The following is an 18,865-nucleotide window of genomic DNA, read 5'->3' as shown; positions in this document are numbered from 1 at the left end:
CTCCCAGTCACTCGGGACATCCAATTAATTAGATATATGGGTGTAACTGTGGACTCAGACCTGAACTTCAACAAACACATAAAGACAATAACAAAAGTTGCCGACGACCGTTTGAATTAAAAGATTTTGGAGCAAACCAGATTGAGAGAAACATGCGTTTACTTTCAGCAGGCCGGATTATTGTGACAGTGTGTTTACAGGTCTCAGTAAACAATCGGTTGGATTGAGTTCTCACCAGCCCAAAGAGCACAATCTGTCTGCCAGTGAGTCAAATGATCCACTTCAACATCTGACTTCTGCTCTAGAGAGCTTTGAATACCTCTCAGATTGTAGAATGTGGCCCATCCAGGCCTTGAGGTCCTCAGGAAGAGGTTCACGATCCCAGAGTCCAAAGAAACACGGTGGAGCAGATTTTAGTTCCTAAACGTTTCACCGATGGAACAAACTTCCACTTCTTTTAAATTAGAACGTAAAGCACTATTATTAACTCAGACATTCCATTAAACATTAGATTCATTACCTTTATTCTTAATAAAGATTTTACTTCATTTATTCTTCTATTAATGCTGTTGTTAATCCTTTTGTTTTGTTTTCCCATAATTGTGATTACTTCAGATTAAGATTCCTAATTGCCTTGTTATCGTGTATTCCTTTAATTTCCTTGTAAAAAAATGTAATATCTTAATCTGGTCGTGCCTTTACAATCTGAAAATGCCAAACTCCTGCTGACGTTGTCCGACATAATCCGAGCTGTCAAAGTGGGATTAACATCCGCACAGTTGGAAGCAGAGCACTTTAAAAGAGTAAGAGGAGATGGACTTACAAAGTGTTTGTCTCTGTCCCTCCTGAAGCTGAACTTCAACATGATGATCAGTAAATGTCAGCAGCAGGTAAACATCCGCGACTGTTCTTCAGGAGACAACAACAACAACAACAACAACAACAAACGTCACTCCGGCTTGCTGGCTTCCGCTCGTCCCTCTTCTCACTTTACATGTCATCTTCTACGTGTTGGAGCCGCTTTTCTCTCCGTTTTCCCGAACAAACAAAAAAGGAGAAACAAGCAGCTAACTCAACAAGCTCTCCGTATCCAGACAACTCAGCGGAGGATTGACGTCGCTACAAAAGCGCAGCTGATTGGCTGAGTTTGAACCGGACAGCCAATCAGAGATCGTTTTGGTTCACGTAGCAACGGTCTCAAACCCAACCAACCTCCAACATGGCCACCAGGGGGCGACATTGTGAGTTCTCGTCGACCCATAACAGCAGAATAGCTCTGTGACAGTAGACAGAGAATGGAAGTAGACATAGAGAGACAATCCAAATAATTGTGCTTCACCGAATTTACAAGACTTTGGTCCATATTGGTTCATTGATGCGCACTCAATGCCAAGCAGCTTAAAGGAAAGACTTTATCCAGTTCTAGTGGAGACTCCTCAGACCTTCTGTGGTCCAGTTCTAGTGGTCCTGTGACCCAGTGTGGTCTTCGTTATGCTTTTCTGCTCACTGCGGGTTGGAACCAGGTTCTTTGAGTTCCCGTTGTCTTTCTATCAGTCTGCCCATTCAACTCTGACCTGTTTATGTCCCAGGAATCTACTGCTCACTGAGATCCTCTCTGGCTATCTCCATTCTCTGGAAACTCTGGAGATGGTTGGTGTGAAGATCCAGCAGATTATCACCTTTCTTCATCCTCCTCGTGCTCAGTTCGACCCTCATCACTGCTACACGAGGAACACCCGGAGCTGCTCGCATCACACCGGAGGAGCAGGTGTAAGAGTTCATGACAAGTTGAGCTGCTGTTCCTCGTGAAGTGGCTAATGAGTGTAAATCGTATTTATTAACACAAAACAAAATGTAGCTTATAGCTGGAAGTGCATTTCTTGTTCTTTCAAAAGCTAAACACAGAATCTCTGCAGGAAATAAAACACACACACACATACACACGAGATGTTGTATCCCCGCCTTTATTGAGATTTAAGTTTGTACATTTGACACAAAGACCAAGAAAGCAGCTATGCAACACCAGGTACACAGAAAGGAACAAAGGCAACCTGAAACTATCAGGATCTCAAAAACAAGTCCCAGAATTCCAAGGCACCACCACGCATACCAAAAGATGAGCCAGGTTAAGATTCTCTGAAGTGTAAGTGCTTCTATTACAACACTTTGCTTCAATATTAAAATATTGTGACATTTTCTTTTCCGATTGAACATGAATGGCACTTTGTCAGGTAAACCGAAAGGTGTCAAGAGTTGCTCAGTGTTACCATTTAAAAACATTTAAAATCTTCTTACAAAGGTCGAAGACTGCAGTATCATATAAGTTCACCAAAGGAGCAAGGCTATAGAAATACATTCCTTCAAAAAAACCGAGAAATCCGACGTGCAAAAATTCACAATTTGACCATTCACAATCAAAATCCTACAACTAACAAGTAAATATTTATTTTTGTATTTTTCATTACATAAATAATTTGATTATCAAATGTGTATAATAATCTACTTTGTAGACAGAGAGATAGTCCAACACTGCAGTGTCAGTAAAATGTGAGAGATTAAGACAAAGGAAACCAGGAGCTTTTAACCCCATCGATGCGCAGCGACCCGCTGTCCAAGAATCACAGCAAACGTTGGTCGACCACAATTTCCCTTCTAGAGACAGAATCAGCTTTACAGTGGAGTGGTTGTGTCCATGCAGCAGCTCAGAGGAAGCTCAGTCCAGACTGATGTCGGCTTCCACCAGCTTCTTTTTGTAATCATCTTCTGAAGACACATCAGGCTGGTGTCGAGTTTAGCACTTCAAAAAAAAAAAAAAAAGGCTAGAAAGGCTTCCTGAGAGCTGTGGGCTGTGAGAGATGATTGTTAAAGGGAAACACGGCCAGTTTACAAAGAATCATGACAAGTTAGCCTGGTTCAGCCCCAGATGAGAAGAAATTAAGAGTCAATCCCCTTTGGATACAGCAAACTCACATCAACAGTGACACAGTTCAGGCTCGTCCTGTAAAGGGATCAATGGAAACTCAAATGAAGACGGTACAATGATGTGATGTGACGAAGCTAGAACAACAACACATTCATTTTCTACTGTGTCTGAACACGGCACAGCGCAAAAAAACAAACCGTCTCTCACATACAAAACGACATGAATACAGAACCAAGGGACATGAGATTTTTTTAGCAGCTTGTAAAACATTGCATTCATAAACTCCCCGTTAAAAACAAATTATAATAACAAAATTCCCTCAATGACTGTTTAACATTCTGGTCCAAGTTTTAAATCTAAATAACACATATTCTGAAAATATTGTGGCTGTGACTGAATTAACACAGTTTCAAATAAAAAGGCCTTTTGGAAGCACAACGCAGCAGCGAGCAGCGAGCAGCCTCCTTCAGATCTACAAGTTACCGTTAAGTAGAAACCGGCACTGGATGAGTTTTCACAACTTTGTTTTCTTCCTTCAATGAATGTGGAGTGTGTGTGTGTGTGTGTGTGTGTGTGTGTGTGTGTGTGTGTGTGTGTGTGTGTGTCCTGACGGAGTGCTACATAACTGTGTTTCTTCCGCTGTGTGTTCCAGTTTGCTTCAGCTGCAGGGAGAGTCTCCGTGTACCAACATCATCACACTTATTTCATTATTTTCTGCTCATGGGCCGCTGGCAGTAAGGTGTGTGGCACACAAGCGGCAGATCTGCTGCTCTCAGTGTGGACTCCACGGCGCACTGACAGTCCAGGTACGACGTGCAGACCGCATCAGGTGTGCAGCGGTGTTGTTCAGTAGAGGGCGCTGTCGTTGTTGTAGGGGCTGGAGCTGGGGAAGGTGGGCCGCGGTTTGTTCCAGGGCAGAGTGCCGGACTGGTCTGCTGTGGGGAGGCTCAGCGTGCTGGCGCTCTTCAGCTTGTTCTTCAGGCCCCAGCTCAGAAACGACGACTTCTTGGCCACTTTGCGGGACTTGGAGCTCTTGTCCTGGTCGTCGTGGGCCAGGCAGATCATGGAGTAAGTCTTGGGCAGGTTCCCGGAGAAGGTGGCGCTCTTCGTCGGCTGTGCAGAGAGAAGGAGAAGGAGATTTAGAGAACTTCAGCCAACCAGCAGCTGTTCAGAGTCTGAAGGACATGAGGTGGATCAATGTTAGACAGAGCACATTTATCAAAGAACAAGACCAAAGTAAGGCAGGGCGACAAAATAGGATCAGAAGCATTGAAATCCATCAGGAAAATAGAAATATTTCTACCAGATTCTAACCTGTTGAGGTCTCTTAGTAAACTGTAATTGTATGTGACACATTCTTATATATTTACATTTATTCCAATTTTTTCTCACAATTTATAAGTGCTAAAAATAGGTGATATGTCTACAGTTGTGAAACTTTATCGATTCAACATAAGACTGTTTTTGTATGTATAGGGAATATATATATATACTGAGTATACTGTTTTCATTACAATTGTCATGAAGTACTACGACACTAAACATTACGTGGTGGTCATTTACAGATTATTGTGCCGCTGTAATTGTACAGAAACCTGCTCAACATGTGCTCTTCATTGAGGTTCCTGCTTCACGAATCGTCACACACAATCCAAACCGAGGAGTCACACAGGTGGAGGTTTGTACAGCTCAGTCTCCTCACTGCCTAACCGGTTTAGCAACGTTTACATGCCGATCATTTTGAGTGAAAATGCAAAATGTTCGCAGTAGTTTGGGTGTCTACTGTTTACAGCACAGCGGTGCTCAGAGTCACTGAAAACACAAAAACAATGTGTTTTGGCTTGAAACGTTGTCGTGGAAACGGGGCCTTCCAATGGTGGGGAACATGACCTCAAAGAAGAAATGTGAATCTTTACCGGTCCTGTTCCGTCATGATCTTTCACAACAAACCCGACAGACTCTCGTCCTGTGAGCCAGACAAAACTCGTACCATTGGGGGGTTGCTGTCCATCATGCTGACCACCTGGATCTCGATTCCCTCCTCGTCCACGTCCTTCAGGAGTCTCATCACATCGCCCACACTCATCCACTTGCACTCTGTGTCGCCCACTGCCACGATGTAGTCGCCCTCTTTCAGTCCATCAGCCTGGAGAAGGAGAAGAAGAGTGAGACGTGTCCCCACAGTCGTTTCTCTGGACTGTGTTCACCTACTTTCGGCAAACCCCCGGAGGCACACGCCACGAGAAACCCCTGAGCCAAGTCTAAACAACACGGCGTGGAACCCCGTCCACAAGGTTTCACTTATTTCTTTCTGGAGAGTCACTCTGCTCCAAATCAAAATCCCATCGACTAGAGTATTACAAGTTGTAAAGAGTTTGGCCTAGTTAGGATTACACAATCTCACTAATCTGTTTCTCTGTAGCGGCCAGACGTCTTTACAGAAATCTGCTCTTTGTAAGCACCAACAAATGAGCCGTCAGCCCGCAACGCACCGGGAAGGTCAATACCATCACTGACTTCATTACATTAGCAGTAAATACAGCTGAGGAAGAGGAGGGAGGAAGAGTTTTACCTTGGAAAAAAAACCCGAAACTGAAATACAATGCTCCATCTGATATTATCCTAACACGCAGAACGTGAATCATGGAAACATTATTCAGTGTTATTCAGTGTGTGTATTACACATGATGATAGTCACAATGAATTAGTGACAAACTGTGCAGTGGTCCGACTTTAACTTTCAACACTGTAGACAAAGGGAGTCCCAGTTACTCATTACTGTGTGGTGCAGTTAAACATCAGAGAGGTATAGATATGGTTTGTGTTAATATTTGGGAGCGGGGCACTGAGCTGGAGAGAGACTGTTGTTTAATTATTAGAGAACATTCTTCCCCGTTCTATAAGTCTGATATCAGGACGACATCTGCTACGATTGACTGTGTAACTTCCTCCATCCAGTGAACTCACCGCTGCTGGGCAAAGGGGGTCCAAGGAGACCACCTGGACAGGTGACTCCCCCTTCAGCGTGAAGCCCATGTCTCTGTCCTCTGGACGGCAGCGGACCGTCCGCGGGGCCGTCCAGCGCTGCCTGGCTGAGAACACCGACAGAGGACCCTGTGTGGACACCAAGAGGACGCATTGCTTAATCACCAAACTCCACACAACAACATCCTGTGGGCTGTCACTCTGGAGAGAGTCTGGAGCTGCAGGACTGTGAGGCCAGGACCTCTTAGAGAGCAGAGTCGGGGGGAATATTGAAAATATGGAAATTTAAAAGTGTCGATATATTTTTAGTGGTCAGTCTTTAGCAGTGAAAACTAAAAACACTTTGGTGGCAATGAGAGAGGGGGGGGGCGAGAGAGAGAGACAGAGACAGAGACAGAGAGAGAGAGAGAGAGAGAGGGAGGGAGGGAGCGAGAGAGAGAGGGAGCAAGAGAGAGAGCAAGAAAGAGAGAGGGAGCAAGAGAGAGAGCAAGAAAGAGCGAGAGAGAGAGAGAGGGAGCAAGAGAGCGAGAGAGAGAGAAGGAGCAAGAGAGCGAGAGAGAGAGAGAGAGAGAGCGATGTGTGTTTGTGTGAATTGGTGAATGTGATCAACAGTGTAAAGTGCTTTGGGGACTGCTTGCGGACATATAAGTGAAATCTGAAATCCATTTACTATTTATAGACAGAGACAGACTAGTATTTATTTTTGTTACCATTTATTTATTTTCAGAGATACAACAAATCTCTCCTCCCTACCAAAACACAACAAGCAAAGATTCTCTTCACCAATTCCTCAACGTCCTATAATTGAAGAATGGCGATGACTCCTATTGATTACTTCCTGAGAAACTATTTGAGCGCTGAATGTTAGTGTTAAAAAGGTGTTATCAAATGTGATAATCACGACCGAAATATGTCACTGAGCATCAGCACGAAGATGACAGAGTGTAGCTGTGAGGCTCTGCTGTTATCTGATGGGAAAATCTCGCCTCCATTAAACTCAGGCGATCGCTCCCTGTAACAGCCCGACTTCAGCTTTCAGCCTGCTGATTGTATGGACAGATAGAGCTGGATTAAAATCCTCAGTCCTACATTCCTGCAGGGATTTCAGCCTTGTTGCTCAGACTGTTAATGAAGATGTTTTGTAACAGGAGCCACAGATCCTCCACCTGCAGTCTGGGAACATGACCTTCAAAACCTTTATCAACTATTTACATATGAAACTGAGTCCTGCTTCAGAGGTACAGTTGTGCTCATAAGTTTACATACCCCGGGAGAATCTATGATTTCTTGGCCATTCTTCAGAGAATAAGAATGATAACACAAAAGCCTTTCTTCCACTCATGGTTAATGGTTGGGTGAAGCTATTTATAGGCAAACAAGTGTGTTTACTCTTTTTAAATCAAAATGTCAAAACAAAGTACCCAAAGTATTGTGAGATGAAAGACAGCAGCGTGTGTCTTTTAGAAGAGAGGAACAGTAGATACAAACCTCAGAAACATAAGAATCCAGCAGGCCTCCAACCCAGCACCACCATAAAGTCAGCACATCAGAGGAAATTCACATTATTCAGCAGGATCGTCTGCAAATCACGTCTGTGATCTGCTTCGTATTCATTTACAGGAAGTCACCACACTGAACCACCAGAGTGCAAACTCCTGAGATCGTTCATCTCGAGTAACTGAAACATGGAGTCATAACTGTTTAAAACTGCTCAACGTGATCTGTTTCGGATGTCTTTAATATGTGAGGCGAGGTGATCACGGCAGTTGATTTCCAGCTGTATTGAAGGGAAGAGATCACACGACAATGTTTAAAGTGGAAACGCATCGTTTTTGTGTTTCGAGTACACAAACCTTGATATGGACAGACGACCAAGACTACCAGTCAAATGGTTTTTTTTTATCTGTGAAAAGCACTTTATAAATAAACTTTACTTAGTTACACAGACTTTGTAGCCTGTTGGCTTTGTGAACCCAGAGCCTTCTTGAAGCTTTAATGTCTCATAAACAACCAGAGAAACAGTCGTTAAAGTTTGCACACTGGGACAGTTTTTATATGAATAAGAAGCAGGTCCAAGACGGGCATTCGGGAAGATTTGTGGAAACCTGTTGGTTTTATTATGTAATAACCCGGTAGCATTAAATATCTCCTTCCAGTCAGGGATCATGAGCAGCTGAAGTTATAGAGAGGAATCTTTATAAATAAGAAGTAAATCCTCAGTCTCCCAACTGAAGCTGGTTAATGTTAGTTTGGCACTTGTAGCCTTGGGTGAATGTCCAGGATGCTTTGGAAACACGTCAAACAGTTTGTTCTATGTTTCAAAGCTTCCAGGAGACTCAACCTTGGTTGGTTGTCTTCACAAATGACAAAAGACTGTGAACATTAAAAAGCAATCTTTGAATGATTGTAGTATAAATTCAGTGCCGATTTATGTCATTTACTGAAAAGACCAACCAGCATGTATGAAACAATGTCAGTGGAAGAGTATTAGTAACCCACATACCAGCTTCTGGAAAAAGTCCGTGACTTTCACCTTTGCAGCTGCGGGAAACTCCATCTCTGCTTTGTGTTCTGTTTTAGCTGTGAAGGGAAAAACAAAGCCATCAGGAAGAGACGCTACCAGGCAGTTGGCAGTGTAAACATTACAGCAGCTTTACTGGGAAATAAATGCCACTTATCAGAGCTGAATGCAGCAGGTGTGGCCGCAGCACAACAGGCCTTTATTACCCGTTTCCTGAGAGACAGCCCCCACCCTCCTACACACTGGATCACTGTCATTGTCAGGAGTTTGTTGTGCTGGCTGCTTGGTTTCTACAGTGACACTTGGTGGAAACTAGTAAACTTGAGAAGTGTCTCAACTAAAAGACTCACAGATGATGTCAGGAGCCTCCATGTAGTCCGTGAACTCCTCTTCATTCTCGTTCTCACTGTACTTGTTGAGGGAGCGCTGGTGGCTGGCTCTTAAGATGTCCTGCAGCACGTCCAGCTTGTTCAAGTTGTGGCACAGACTGTAGATCCTCAGAGCCTCCTCGTGGCCCAGGATGGCCCGGCGGATGTGAGCCTTCCCTGGAGAGAATGAAAAGTTTCAACATGACATTGATGTGAGGTATCGAGGGCCGAGAGACGAACAGTTCAGACATCCGTTACAGCCATACAGGATGTTTGACATACGGAGCAGACGGGTTTGAATCAGAGGGTTATATCCGGTGCAGTGACACTCTGGTTGTCTTACCGATGCGATCTCGTTCATCTTTCTTCCTCAGGATGTCCATAGGCGAGCGTCCTTCAGGAAGCTGGTCGTACACCTGTGATAAGGTCTTCTCCTGCTGGTCCTCGTCGTCTCTGGGACTCACTGAACACACAAACACAAAGAGGCAATGTTTTGGTTTTTTTTAATCTGTGCACAGACAAACCAAGCAGAACGGTGTGTGACAATGGAAGCGAGGCCAGTGTGTGCTGGTGATGAAGGATCTGTTGAGGTCATTGGACTGCGAAGCTTTCCAGGGTCTCTCCTCCAGTGTGTTGTCTCCTCTGCATCTTGTGCTGGTTCACTGGGTTTGAATTCCTCAAAGCATCTCTGGGCCCGGCTTCATAGGGCCGCTGTGAGGCACGTCTCTGGCTGTGTTTGTGTTAATCTATTTAGTACAGCGTTCTTCATTCAGTCCAGTTTCTGGCCTCGGTCTGCACCCTACAAGCCTGGTGGCTAATTGCTCTATTCTCCTCATTCACACAGGAATCTGTTAATGAGCTGCTCAGCTCAGAGCTGCCCGTCTCTCCTGGTCCTCTATTCACTGGGCTTCCATTCAGAAAACATGCTCATCAAATATTCTGATAATCCCCGTTTGTTGCGTTTTCAGCCTGTTCCAAATATACAAGCTCGCATGAGAGGAACCAGCAGGATGAGCTTTTAGATGAGGGAACATCGAATTCTCTCGCGCTCTCTCTCAAATAACTGATCCTCCAACAGTCTGCCACACTCTAAACACTGCCCCCACTCTTCTCTCATTCTGTGACTCACTCTCCTTCTGTCTCTTGGTGGCAGTTCTTGGAAACACAGCCTCTCTTTAACATGGGCTTAGTGTGTGTGTGGATCTCTAAATAGCAGTTATGCAAGAGGCTGCGGTTCAGTCCAGCCGGCCCAGTGGCCTGTGTGCCACTTCAACACAGGATCAGGTGAAAACACACCACGTGTGTTTGTTCAAGTGGGGTAAATACCGGTTAGCTAAAACACAGTGGAAGTGTTTCTGTTAACCAATGCTCCACCATCTTTAATTACTGTAAACATGACTTATAAATTATAGTGTTTTATGCTACGTTTGGAGAAAAGAACAGGGCTCCCCCTTCTCCTATTCGACATCTGGCTCATTATTTGCTGCGAAAACTCACCGTTAAATAGGACATGCGAGTGTTTAGTGTGCAAACTTTAGAGCACAAATAACTGAGATCGTGTGCATGCGTGAGTGCGTGCATAGTGCGAACACTTCATATATTGGAAACAAAACCACAAAATGGGAAATAAGTCGGAAGAAATAAAACACATTCTCTACTTACATTTTTTTTAATCTATGTTTCATATCAAAAGTCCTCATTACTCCCATTGTGATCTTTACAATGGAGAATAAAACAAATTCAAAATGATTAAATTATGATTAATGACCAAATATGCTTCAACCTTTCATGTATTATTTTTCTATATTTGACAACTTGGCGGAATATCTTTGTAATGTGGTTAAAACTTTGACTCACTTTCAGATAATTCAATAATAATATTTAGCATTAGATAGATATAGATTTATTAGATCGTCTCTCCGTGAGTTTAGTGTGTGTGAGGAGTGTTTTCTTACGCTCATGGTCCAGCAGAGCCGAGGCCACAAAGTAGTGAGCCATAGAGCGGTAGTGGTTGGTTTTGACTTGTGACATGGTGGACCAGAAGAACGGGACATTGTCTTTGATTGGCATCTGGATCATGGACTGGTGCACGTGGTCGTAGATCTCTGAAACCTGGCAGGAGGGAGACAGAGCGTTAAAAGCACACGTCTGGCAGAAACTCTTTGAATGTGCAGGTGAGATTTGATTCGTGTCGGTTGTGTGTGTGTGTGTGTGTGTGTGTGTGTGTGTGTGTGTGTGTGTGTGTGTGTGTGTGTGTGTGTGTGTGTGTGTGTGTGTGTGTGTGTGTGTGTGTGTGTGTTTACCTTCGCGGCCTCCTGGGCCATTTTCATCAGGGAGGAAAAGTGGTTTCGGACACCGGGCAGGGCTGTCTTCTCAAACAAACACTCCTGAGCCTGAGCGATCATGAGTCGAATCAGCATGCTGAGCATGGCCGGACTCATGTCGTAGCTGGGAATGTGTGTGTACGTCTCCTTCAGGTAGTTCAGAATACCTGCAGAGGGAGAAGATGTCAGCTCAGCGTCCCAGAGAGAACACATTGCAGTGAAACTGCACACATTTCACATCTACTTCTTGAACTACAAACCTGTTGATCAGTATGTGGAAAAAGCCTGTGACTTGTGATGATCTGCATGGTATTTCAGCCCGATGTCCATATACAGTAAACTGCACCTCTGTATCACACTGTTGATGTATTTTGCATTTACATTCTAATCGGAGGTCTGTAGGGAGATAAAGTAGTCTCCTATCTTAATTCAGCACCAGCTAAATAACAAAGACATCTTCTCTGTCATGAGTTTAAAACAGACACTTTGATTTGGCCTCAGAAGCTCAGACGTATGAATGCGGCATCTTTTTCTGCATCGAACACAAAATGTTTACTCGCAGCCTTGCATCTAGTTCATGGGCTGTCAATGTTTACTGGTTGGAACCGGGCAACACAGTTGCACATCTGTTAAGTTGTTGCTTGTAGAGGAATGATAATATTAATTTAATACTTGGAGTCCACAGGTTCTCGCTGAACAACACACAATCTGATCTATGACGTCTGAGAACTCGGATACTTTGAAAACAACAAAGTATCTTCTCAGTGGAACTGGAAAACTACACTTAGGTACTGGTTGGATCAAATATGAAAACCACCTGTCCAAAGAGAAAAACTTTTTTGGACGTGATAGATAAAGTTGGTACAGTTGATGATTTAAGGTGGCAGACATGGATTTGCGATTTTTAGTACAGTGTAAAGTCCAGTCAGTAAACTGAGCAAAGTGTAATGTCTTGATCAGCATAGTGAAAGGTTAAACCGCCTGTCAGCAGGTTTAGGAGAAATATTATTCACTTTCTGAAACAAACAAAAGAAAATAGATATTTTATGGCCTGGACAAATAAGACTCAGATCTACTCTAAGTTTGTGACTATAAATATAAGCATAACAAACACACAGCAAAGCTGAGGCCTGCACCACGACGCTGGATTTTCTCTTATCGAGATAACTTCAAGGATTAACCCTGGGTTTTCCGTACTACGGCGCTCGCTCACTTCTCACCAGGATAAATCACCCTGGTAACTTACGCTGAATGTCTGACCTGCTCTGGAGCAGGTTATGTTCTAGATAAGCGGTCAGAGCTCCGCCTCCTGACCAATCAGATCTCTTGGGAGTTGAACCTGGTCCTTCATTAGGAGTGAAAGAAACTCACCACTGAGTGGACTCAAAGTGTGCTCCTCTAAAACTGAGCTAAGCTACTGAAATAAGACTTTCCTGCTGGATCCAAGTAATAACCGCATCTGCATTCCTACCAGGAGCCTCCCTCCTGTGATTCAGATTAACAAGCTGGCAGCTTAGAGATGTAGACGCAGCCCGGCCTCACTCTGCTCCTCCCATCGTCACCTCCTTCAGCTTCCGCTCTGTAGCTACCGGCTCACTTCATCACAGCGGCAGCACTGTGTAATTGTTTTACTTGGGACAAGCCTAAATTAAAGGCATCAAAGCAGCATAACTAAAAGCATGTTCAGGGATGTAATTATAGAGCAATGCTGCCACTGTTGCCAAGTCATAAGTCTATCAAAACTCGACTGAGCTTCCTGAAACCTTTGAGCATCGAAGCTTTCTGGAGTGCAGCCACGCGACGAGAAGCCAGAGACACATTTATCATTGACGGAAGCACACGGGTCGGGTCGGGTCGGAGGAATCACAATACAAGGCCTGCTTCTCACTGCTACTGTGAGAAGAAAAAAGAAATGAACCGCACTCTCTCATTCTGGGCCAAAGAGAAAAAACTGTAATCAGACATTATCAGAGAAAATTCCCACTTCTTTTTCAGCGCACCACAACACTTTGTTTTGCACTCGTCACGGCTGTTCTTCAGTCGGGGGTATTTCAAAACAATCAGAAAACTAACATACTTCAAGGCCAGTTATTCTTTTGCACTGTGAATAAATGAATTAGTTGTATGTTGTAGAGAGTGGAGGTGAAAATATCAGGGAAACTTGCGATATGTATAATAAATACAAGGTTCTTCAGCTGATTTTAAAGGTCCCATATTATACAGTTTCACATACGTGTCAGAGGTCCAACAACATTGTTTTCAAAGTGTATTTCCCCAAATCCAGCCTTGGTCTGAATGTCAGCCAGTCTAAAACTCCCTCTGCAGGGGTGTTCAAGCTCGGTCCTGGAGGGCCGGCGTCCTGCAGGGTTTAGCTCTCTCCCAGTTGCAGCACACCTGACTGCAATGAAAGCTCGTTATTGGGCTTTTTCACAACCTTGGTGATGACATCATCATTAGATTCAGGTATGCTGAAGCAGGGAGAGAACTGAAACATGCAGGACAGGGGCTCTCCAGGACAGAGTTTGGACACCCCTGCTTGAGGCCAAGTTCACACGTATCTGGGTATCTGAGAAAACGCTGATATTTCTCTGCGTTTGGGCCACGCGCTTACACATAAACACAGCTGCGACTCACCACAAACGATGAACCCTAAAAACTCCGGCCACGGTGGAGCTCTGGATAAAATCTGCGCCTCTGTTTGCATCTAAAAGGCGGGTAGGCGGATATTTACGTCACAATTTGTGACGTCCTGTTTATTTACCAGGATTCTGATTGGCGATCATGGCTTCATGCTTCTTGCTACACTGCCCCCTACAGGTTTGGCTGCTCATAGCAGCTCTGAACTAGCTGTATGTGTGGGTCAGGGTAAATTAAGATTTTTATAAAAAAATAAAATTTAAATGTAGAGAGGGAAATATCCGTTTTTCTTAAAAAAAAATGGGTTTGTGTAAATGTGGCCCGAGAGAGCTCAACTGAGAACAGGCCGAATATTTGTCTGTACCTTTAAATGCTAATGAGCCGAGTCTGTTTTCCCACAGCGTTTGAGAGGAGAACAACTGGGGTGACCTCCTTTTTTCCTGCCACTAGCTTACACTGGCCGTCTCTCCAGGGCAGGGGTCGGAATTTCTGGTCCTTGAGGGCCGCAATCCTGCATGTTTTCAATGTTTCCCTGCTCAAACACACCTGAGTTATCATGATGAGGCTCTGCAGAAAGCTTGATAACGAGACAATAATTGCTGTCAGCTGTGTTGATGTGAGGAAACATTGAAACCGTGCGGGACTGCGGGTCCTCGAGGACCAGGAATGCCCACCCCTGCTCCAGGGGGGGTTTTAAGTTCCCACCAGCCTTGCATCGGAAGCAGTTTGTTGTTTTTGATCATTTCAATTGATTTTCACTCTTCTGACTCCTGAACTGAGACCATCACACTCCATGAAATGTTGCAGTAAAGAAGTGAAATACAATCCATATTGAGGAAGTGATTTAGTGATTCTTGTGTGGAACGATCCACTCATCTAGAACTGGAACTTTGTGATATACTGGGCAGCCCTGGCCTCACATTCTGTCTGTGATCTCACATGTTTCTGATGTTTTACTGGAATCCACATCTATGTATAAAAACATCACCAGGTACAACAATCTTGTGTTTCTGTATAAGGCAGCAGGACTCCGACTCTCAGCAGGTTTGACCTGAGCCATGCTGAATTCATTATATTCACTTGGAGGAATAAGCTGCTGCGCCTCTTTCAGAAACTTTTATTGAGGGTCTGTCACAGATTTGCGTCACTTGATAAATCTATTCTAATAAATGTATATAAAATGCGTTTGAAGTTATGTTGGCACCTCACTGGTGTGTAGTGGCTGATCCTCCCTCATTATGAAGGATTCATTCATTGTCTGCGTACCTGCAGCTTTCTGGAAAGAGGAGATGGCCTCCTCCAGGCCGGCGGCGGTCTGTCTGTTGCTGCGGGTGCCAATCTGAGAGTAGAGAGCGGCCATGTTGAAGAGCACGCTGGCTTTCTCCAGAGAGAAGTTCTGCTGGCACACCGGCACTCCTGTGAAAGAGTCGTACCTGAAAGAGAGAGATCTGCTCGGTCAAGTCATGAAGAATATCAATGATGCGATTACAGCTCAGCTGCTGCTTCAGTGTCAGACATGTTTCAAAATGACCACTGCGAATAACATGAACCTACCAGGTGAAGAATATCCCGATTTGTCTGTTGGGGGAGAAGAACCGGCTCTCCACCAGGGGAAGATGATTGAAGTATTTGGAGAGCAGCTCCACGCCGGCCTCGTTTCTGCTTGGCGTTCTGCAGGCCTGAGGAAAACCAGAATACTCTTCTTACTACTCTACTGCAACTCAAACAAAACCTCCTCGGTTCGTTTATGCTCAGTTTTGGCCTCTGACAGAGTTTTTTTATTCATCACAATAGCATTTTTATTAAATTTGCATAATGCACAACAGTTATGTGTGACACAGACATGAAACTAAATCTATATTATTTATTTAATACATCAATCCCGAATAGAAAAGCTTGTGTCGGGTCCCTGTGTGAGCGATCAATGTGGTCAAACCGCTTGACTGAAATGTTTCAACACAAGGAGTGGATGATGCTGTACCTGTCGGAGGTCCATCAGGTCAGCAATCTGATCCTCATAACTGTTCCCGTCCTCACTGTAATGCTCCAAGATAAAGTCCTGTCCAACACACACACACGCACACACTGTAAACACACAACTGGCAGCACATCGAGTGGCCTGGTGACATCAGCCTTTTGTCCCAGTCAGCCATGTGAGGAAGACATTAAAGGCGAGGTCTGAACATGTATGGATTCTTTTTGTTTGAAAAGAATCTATACATACGTAGTGAGAATGACAAAATGAACGCAATTCAACTATTTCGAGGTCTGAACAGTTTGAACAGCCACTGAGGGGAGCGTGACTTGAAGATCAGCCATCACAAAGAGAGAAGACCTCGCCTGTCAGGAGGCGGCGTGACGAGTCACACCATGAACGTGCCATGGAAAGAGTTTATGACTTGCCCTCACAGGGAAATAGTTTCTTTATGAGGACTCTACAATGTCACTAAACCACTGACCCACTTTTCAATGATGCCATCAACCTGGCTCTGCTCTTAAAAAAAAAAAAAAACACTATACATAATTATATGTGTACACAGAGCCCAGAACGTGACCTAAATACCTCCCAATGTGGGTTTTATCTGCCCATCTGTGGTTTATTTCATCTATTGAAATAACCGCTAGTGTCATTCAATCTGCAACTCCCCAGTTACTAAACCGTCTGGGCCCGGTTGTTCAAAACTGGGTTATCGTTTAACCAGCCGTTAAAAACATTTAACCGACCATTAACTTTAACAGCACTGTTATCTTGTTGTTCAAAACTCGGTCAACTTTAACCAGGTGTTATCTTGACTTTAAACTTAACGCACCTCCACTAACTTTTTAACAGCGTGGTTAACCCTCACTATGTGTTTAGTGGCAGCACAGCATTCATGATGAGGTGTACCGTGGACTTAACTTTGATATAGGTCAATACTGTAATGAAGAGTTACGCTTTTATGGAGCCCCGGAGTGGCCATAGAAAATTTTATTTCGAAATAATATATATATATATATATAAAACACATGGAAATGAGATAATAATTAGTAATCTCAAATTAAAAACTTTAAAAAAGACATCGAGTTACTATCTCGTTCCCTCATATTATATTTTTTCACCAATGACGCTTCCATCCCGTCATATTTGCTGTTATGGAGCTTTAAGATGAAATAATGTGGAGCACATTAGATGTTGGTGTTTTCTAACTAAAGCATGTGAAACACAGACGTGTTAAACTCACCTTGGTCCTAAAAGAGAGGATCGAATCCTCAGCAGCTCTGAATCACGTCTCCCCTCTTTATCATAAATAAATGAGTCTGGGGCTTATTTTTCAACATTTCAGCATTACAGAGTGAATTTCTGCTCCTTTCACTTTATTTCTGGACGTGTCTGAATCAAACGCTTCAACATGGAGGAATGGAGGTGTAGAATGATAGAACGCTGCTCTACAGCCGTTTTCAATAGCAACCCTATGTAAACACACTGATCGACAATAAAAGTTCTTTCACATGAAGCCATTAAAAGGCTCATTTTATGGCTAAAAACTCCAAGCCTTCATTTACAGTAGTATGTAGTTTGTTTAGTAGTTACTGATGAACCAAATGTATAGCTTCATTATAAAGTAGTACTGTGGAGCGTCTCATAGTGGAGCAACACAGTCTCATACAGACCCCTAACCCTCTCCCTTCCTGAATCCAGAGATTAAATTATCTCGTTCCCTCGCTTTATTAATTTGAGGTAACGACTTATTATCTCGTTCTCACGCATTATTATTTTTCTCTACTGTTAAAGTACCTGCTGTTCCTAATGCATTTAGTGGCGATGGCGGTTTTTAATTAACACGGAGTGAAAGTAGCTTTAGCAACTTTTAGCAGCTTGAAAAAAAAAACCTTTTCTTAAAAATATCAAACTTTCTCCGGGTATAATTTTAGTTTTTTTGCACTAAAATAGCCTTTGCAGATGGTAAGACTATGTAGAAAAAGATTATTATGCTAATCGGTTGCTGTTCACTTCAGGTCAAACCCCTGGATTTCAGCCGAAGGCGACAGAATGAAATGAACATAAGATTTTGTTTTAGTGGAAAGAATTATCACGAAAACATCAATATTCAATATAATATCTTGTTATACAACTGATCAAATTGAAGTAAAATAAGTTTTAACATGAAACGTTTTATTGCAAATACAGAGAAATCCTTCATTTGAAGCTCCGATTTTGTTTTTGAATTTGATTACTTCCATTTTCTTTTCAATGACTTGACATTGAGCTCATTTGTCTGAACTGTGGTTGTTTTGTTTGTACCTTGAATGGAGTGGAGAAGTCCACTTCTTTGCTCTCCTTCAGGCCAAGAGCGATGAGGGGGATGTTGGCCATTTCCCTGCGAGCACACAGAAAGACAATGAAGTGAGGTTGTTCGCCTGACAATGAATACGGCACGTGAAGCTTACACACACATGCTGCAACACAACACAGTAAAGTTCCAAAGTGCTCCTCTCATTGAAAATAAAAAGAGTGGAATAACAGAAGTGCAACAGATTCATTCACAGTTTCATTGTGGAGAAGAGAAAGCTGGTTTGTGGCCATTTTGAATAAAACATTCAGTTATCACTTCACACCACATAAAACTCAACTGAGCCACCGAACATGTTTAACCTCTAAAATGAAGCTCACAAACTCAATAACAGAGTTTGACTATATTTCAAAAAGGTTTCGATCTAACTAGACAATTTGAGCTCTTTCTGGGTTTAGTATGTTTGTTCATCACAGCTCATTTTCTCTGCAGGGATTTTTTCTTTCACAATTTGTTTTTAATGTAGTCAGTTTTAGCTTTTGGAGGGTAAAGGCCGATTCATACTGAATAAGAGGAAGAAAAAAAGTTTGGCATTCTGGGGTCCTGACAAACAAAATGACATCATTTTGGTTTGGCTGTGCCAACCGTCCGGGCCGAACTGTTAAATACTATGGTAATATGCAGGAGCCTTAGGAACTCCACATTTATCTCCTGCAGTAGAAACTACTGATCTTTTTAAATTTGTTTTCACATTTGTCACATTGAAAATATTACAAAGAGGCCTTTTCACAGTTCAAAGTTGAAATATTAAGAAAACGTTTATTTATGCATAATGT

The 18,865-nt window shown here is 43.2% G+C and overlaps 1 protein-coding gene across 2 annotated transcripts in view; it reads right to left on the bottom strand.

Moving 5' to 3' along the window:
- Positions 1 to 1,945: 1,945 nt before the first annotated feature.
- Positions 1,946 to 18,865, bottom strand: part of rhpn2 (rhophilin, Rho GTPase binding protein 2) — a 35,195-nt gene continuing 18,275 nt past the window's right edge. The window contains exons 4-15 of one of the 2 annotated variants that reach the window (XM_080492095.1): positions 18,041 to 18,116; positions 15,740 to 15,817; positions 15,313 to 15,437; positions 15,025 to 15,191; positions 11,101 to 11,288; positions 10,753 to 10,909; positions 9,141 to 9,260; positions 8,780 to 8,974; positions 8,412 to 8,488; positions 5,891 to 6,037; positions 4,914 to 5,069; positions 1,946 to 4,036 (exon numbers count right to left, since the gene is read on the bottom strand). In XM_080492095.1, coding sequence (XP_080348221.1) covers positions 3,770 to 4,036; positions 4,914 to 5,069; positions 5,891 to 6,037; positions 8,412 to 8,488; positions 8,780 to 8,974; positions 9,141 to 9,260; positions 10,753 to 10,909; positions 11,101 to 11,288; positions 15,025 to 15,191; positions 15,313 to 15,437; positions 15,740 to 15,817; positions 18,041 to 18,116 — 1,753 coding nt within the window. In that variant the 3' untranslated portion in view covers positions 1,946 to 3,769. The remainder of the gene's footprint in view (positions 4,037 to 4,913; positions 5,070 to 5,890; positions 6,038 to 8,411; positions 8,489 to 8,779; positions 8,975 to 9,140; positions 9,261 to 10,752; positions 10,910 to 11,100; positions 11,289 to 15,024; positions 15,192 to 15,312; positions 15,438 to 15,739; positions 15,818 to 18,040; positions 18,117 to 18,865) is intronic. The other variant, XM_080492096.1, reaches the window with a different exon arrangement.

Source organism: Lipophrys pholis (genome assembly GCF_963383615.2).
Source record: "Lipophrys pholis genome assembly, chromosome: 2".
Classification (NCBI taxonomy): Eukaryota; Metazoa; Chordata; class Actinopteri; order Blenniiformes; family Blenniidae; genus Lipophrys; species Lipophrys pholis.
The sequence above is the reverse complement of the archived record's forward strand: the minus strand, read 5'-3'. Positions and strand labels throughout refer to the sequence as shown.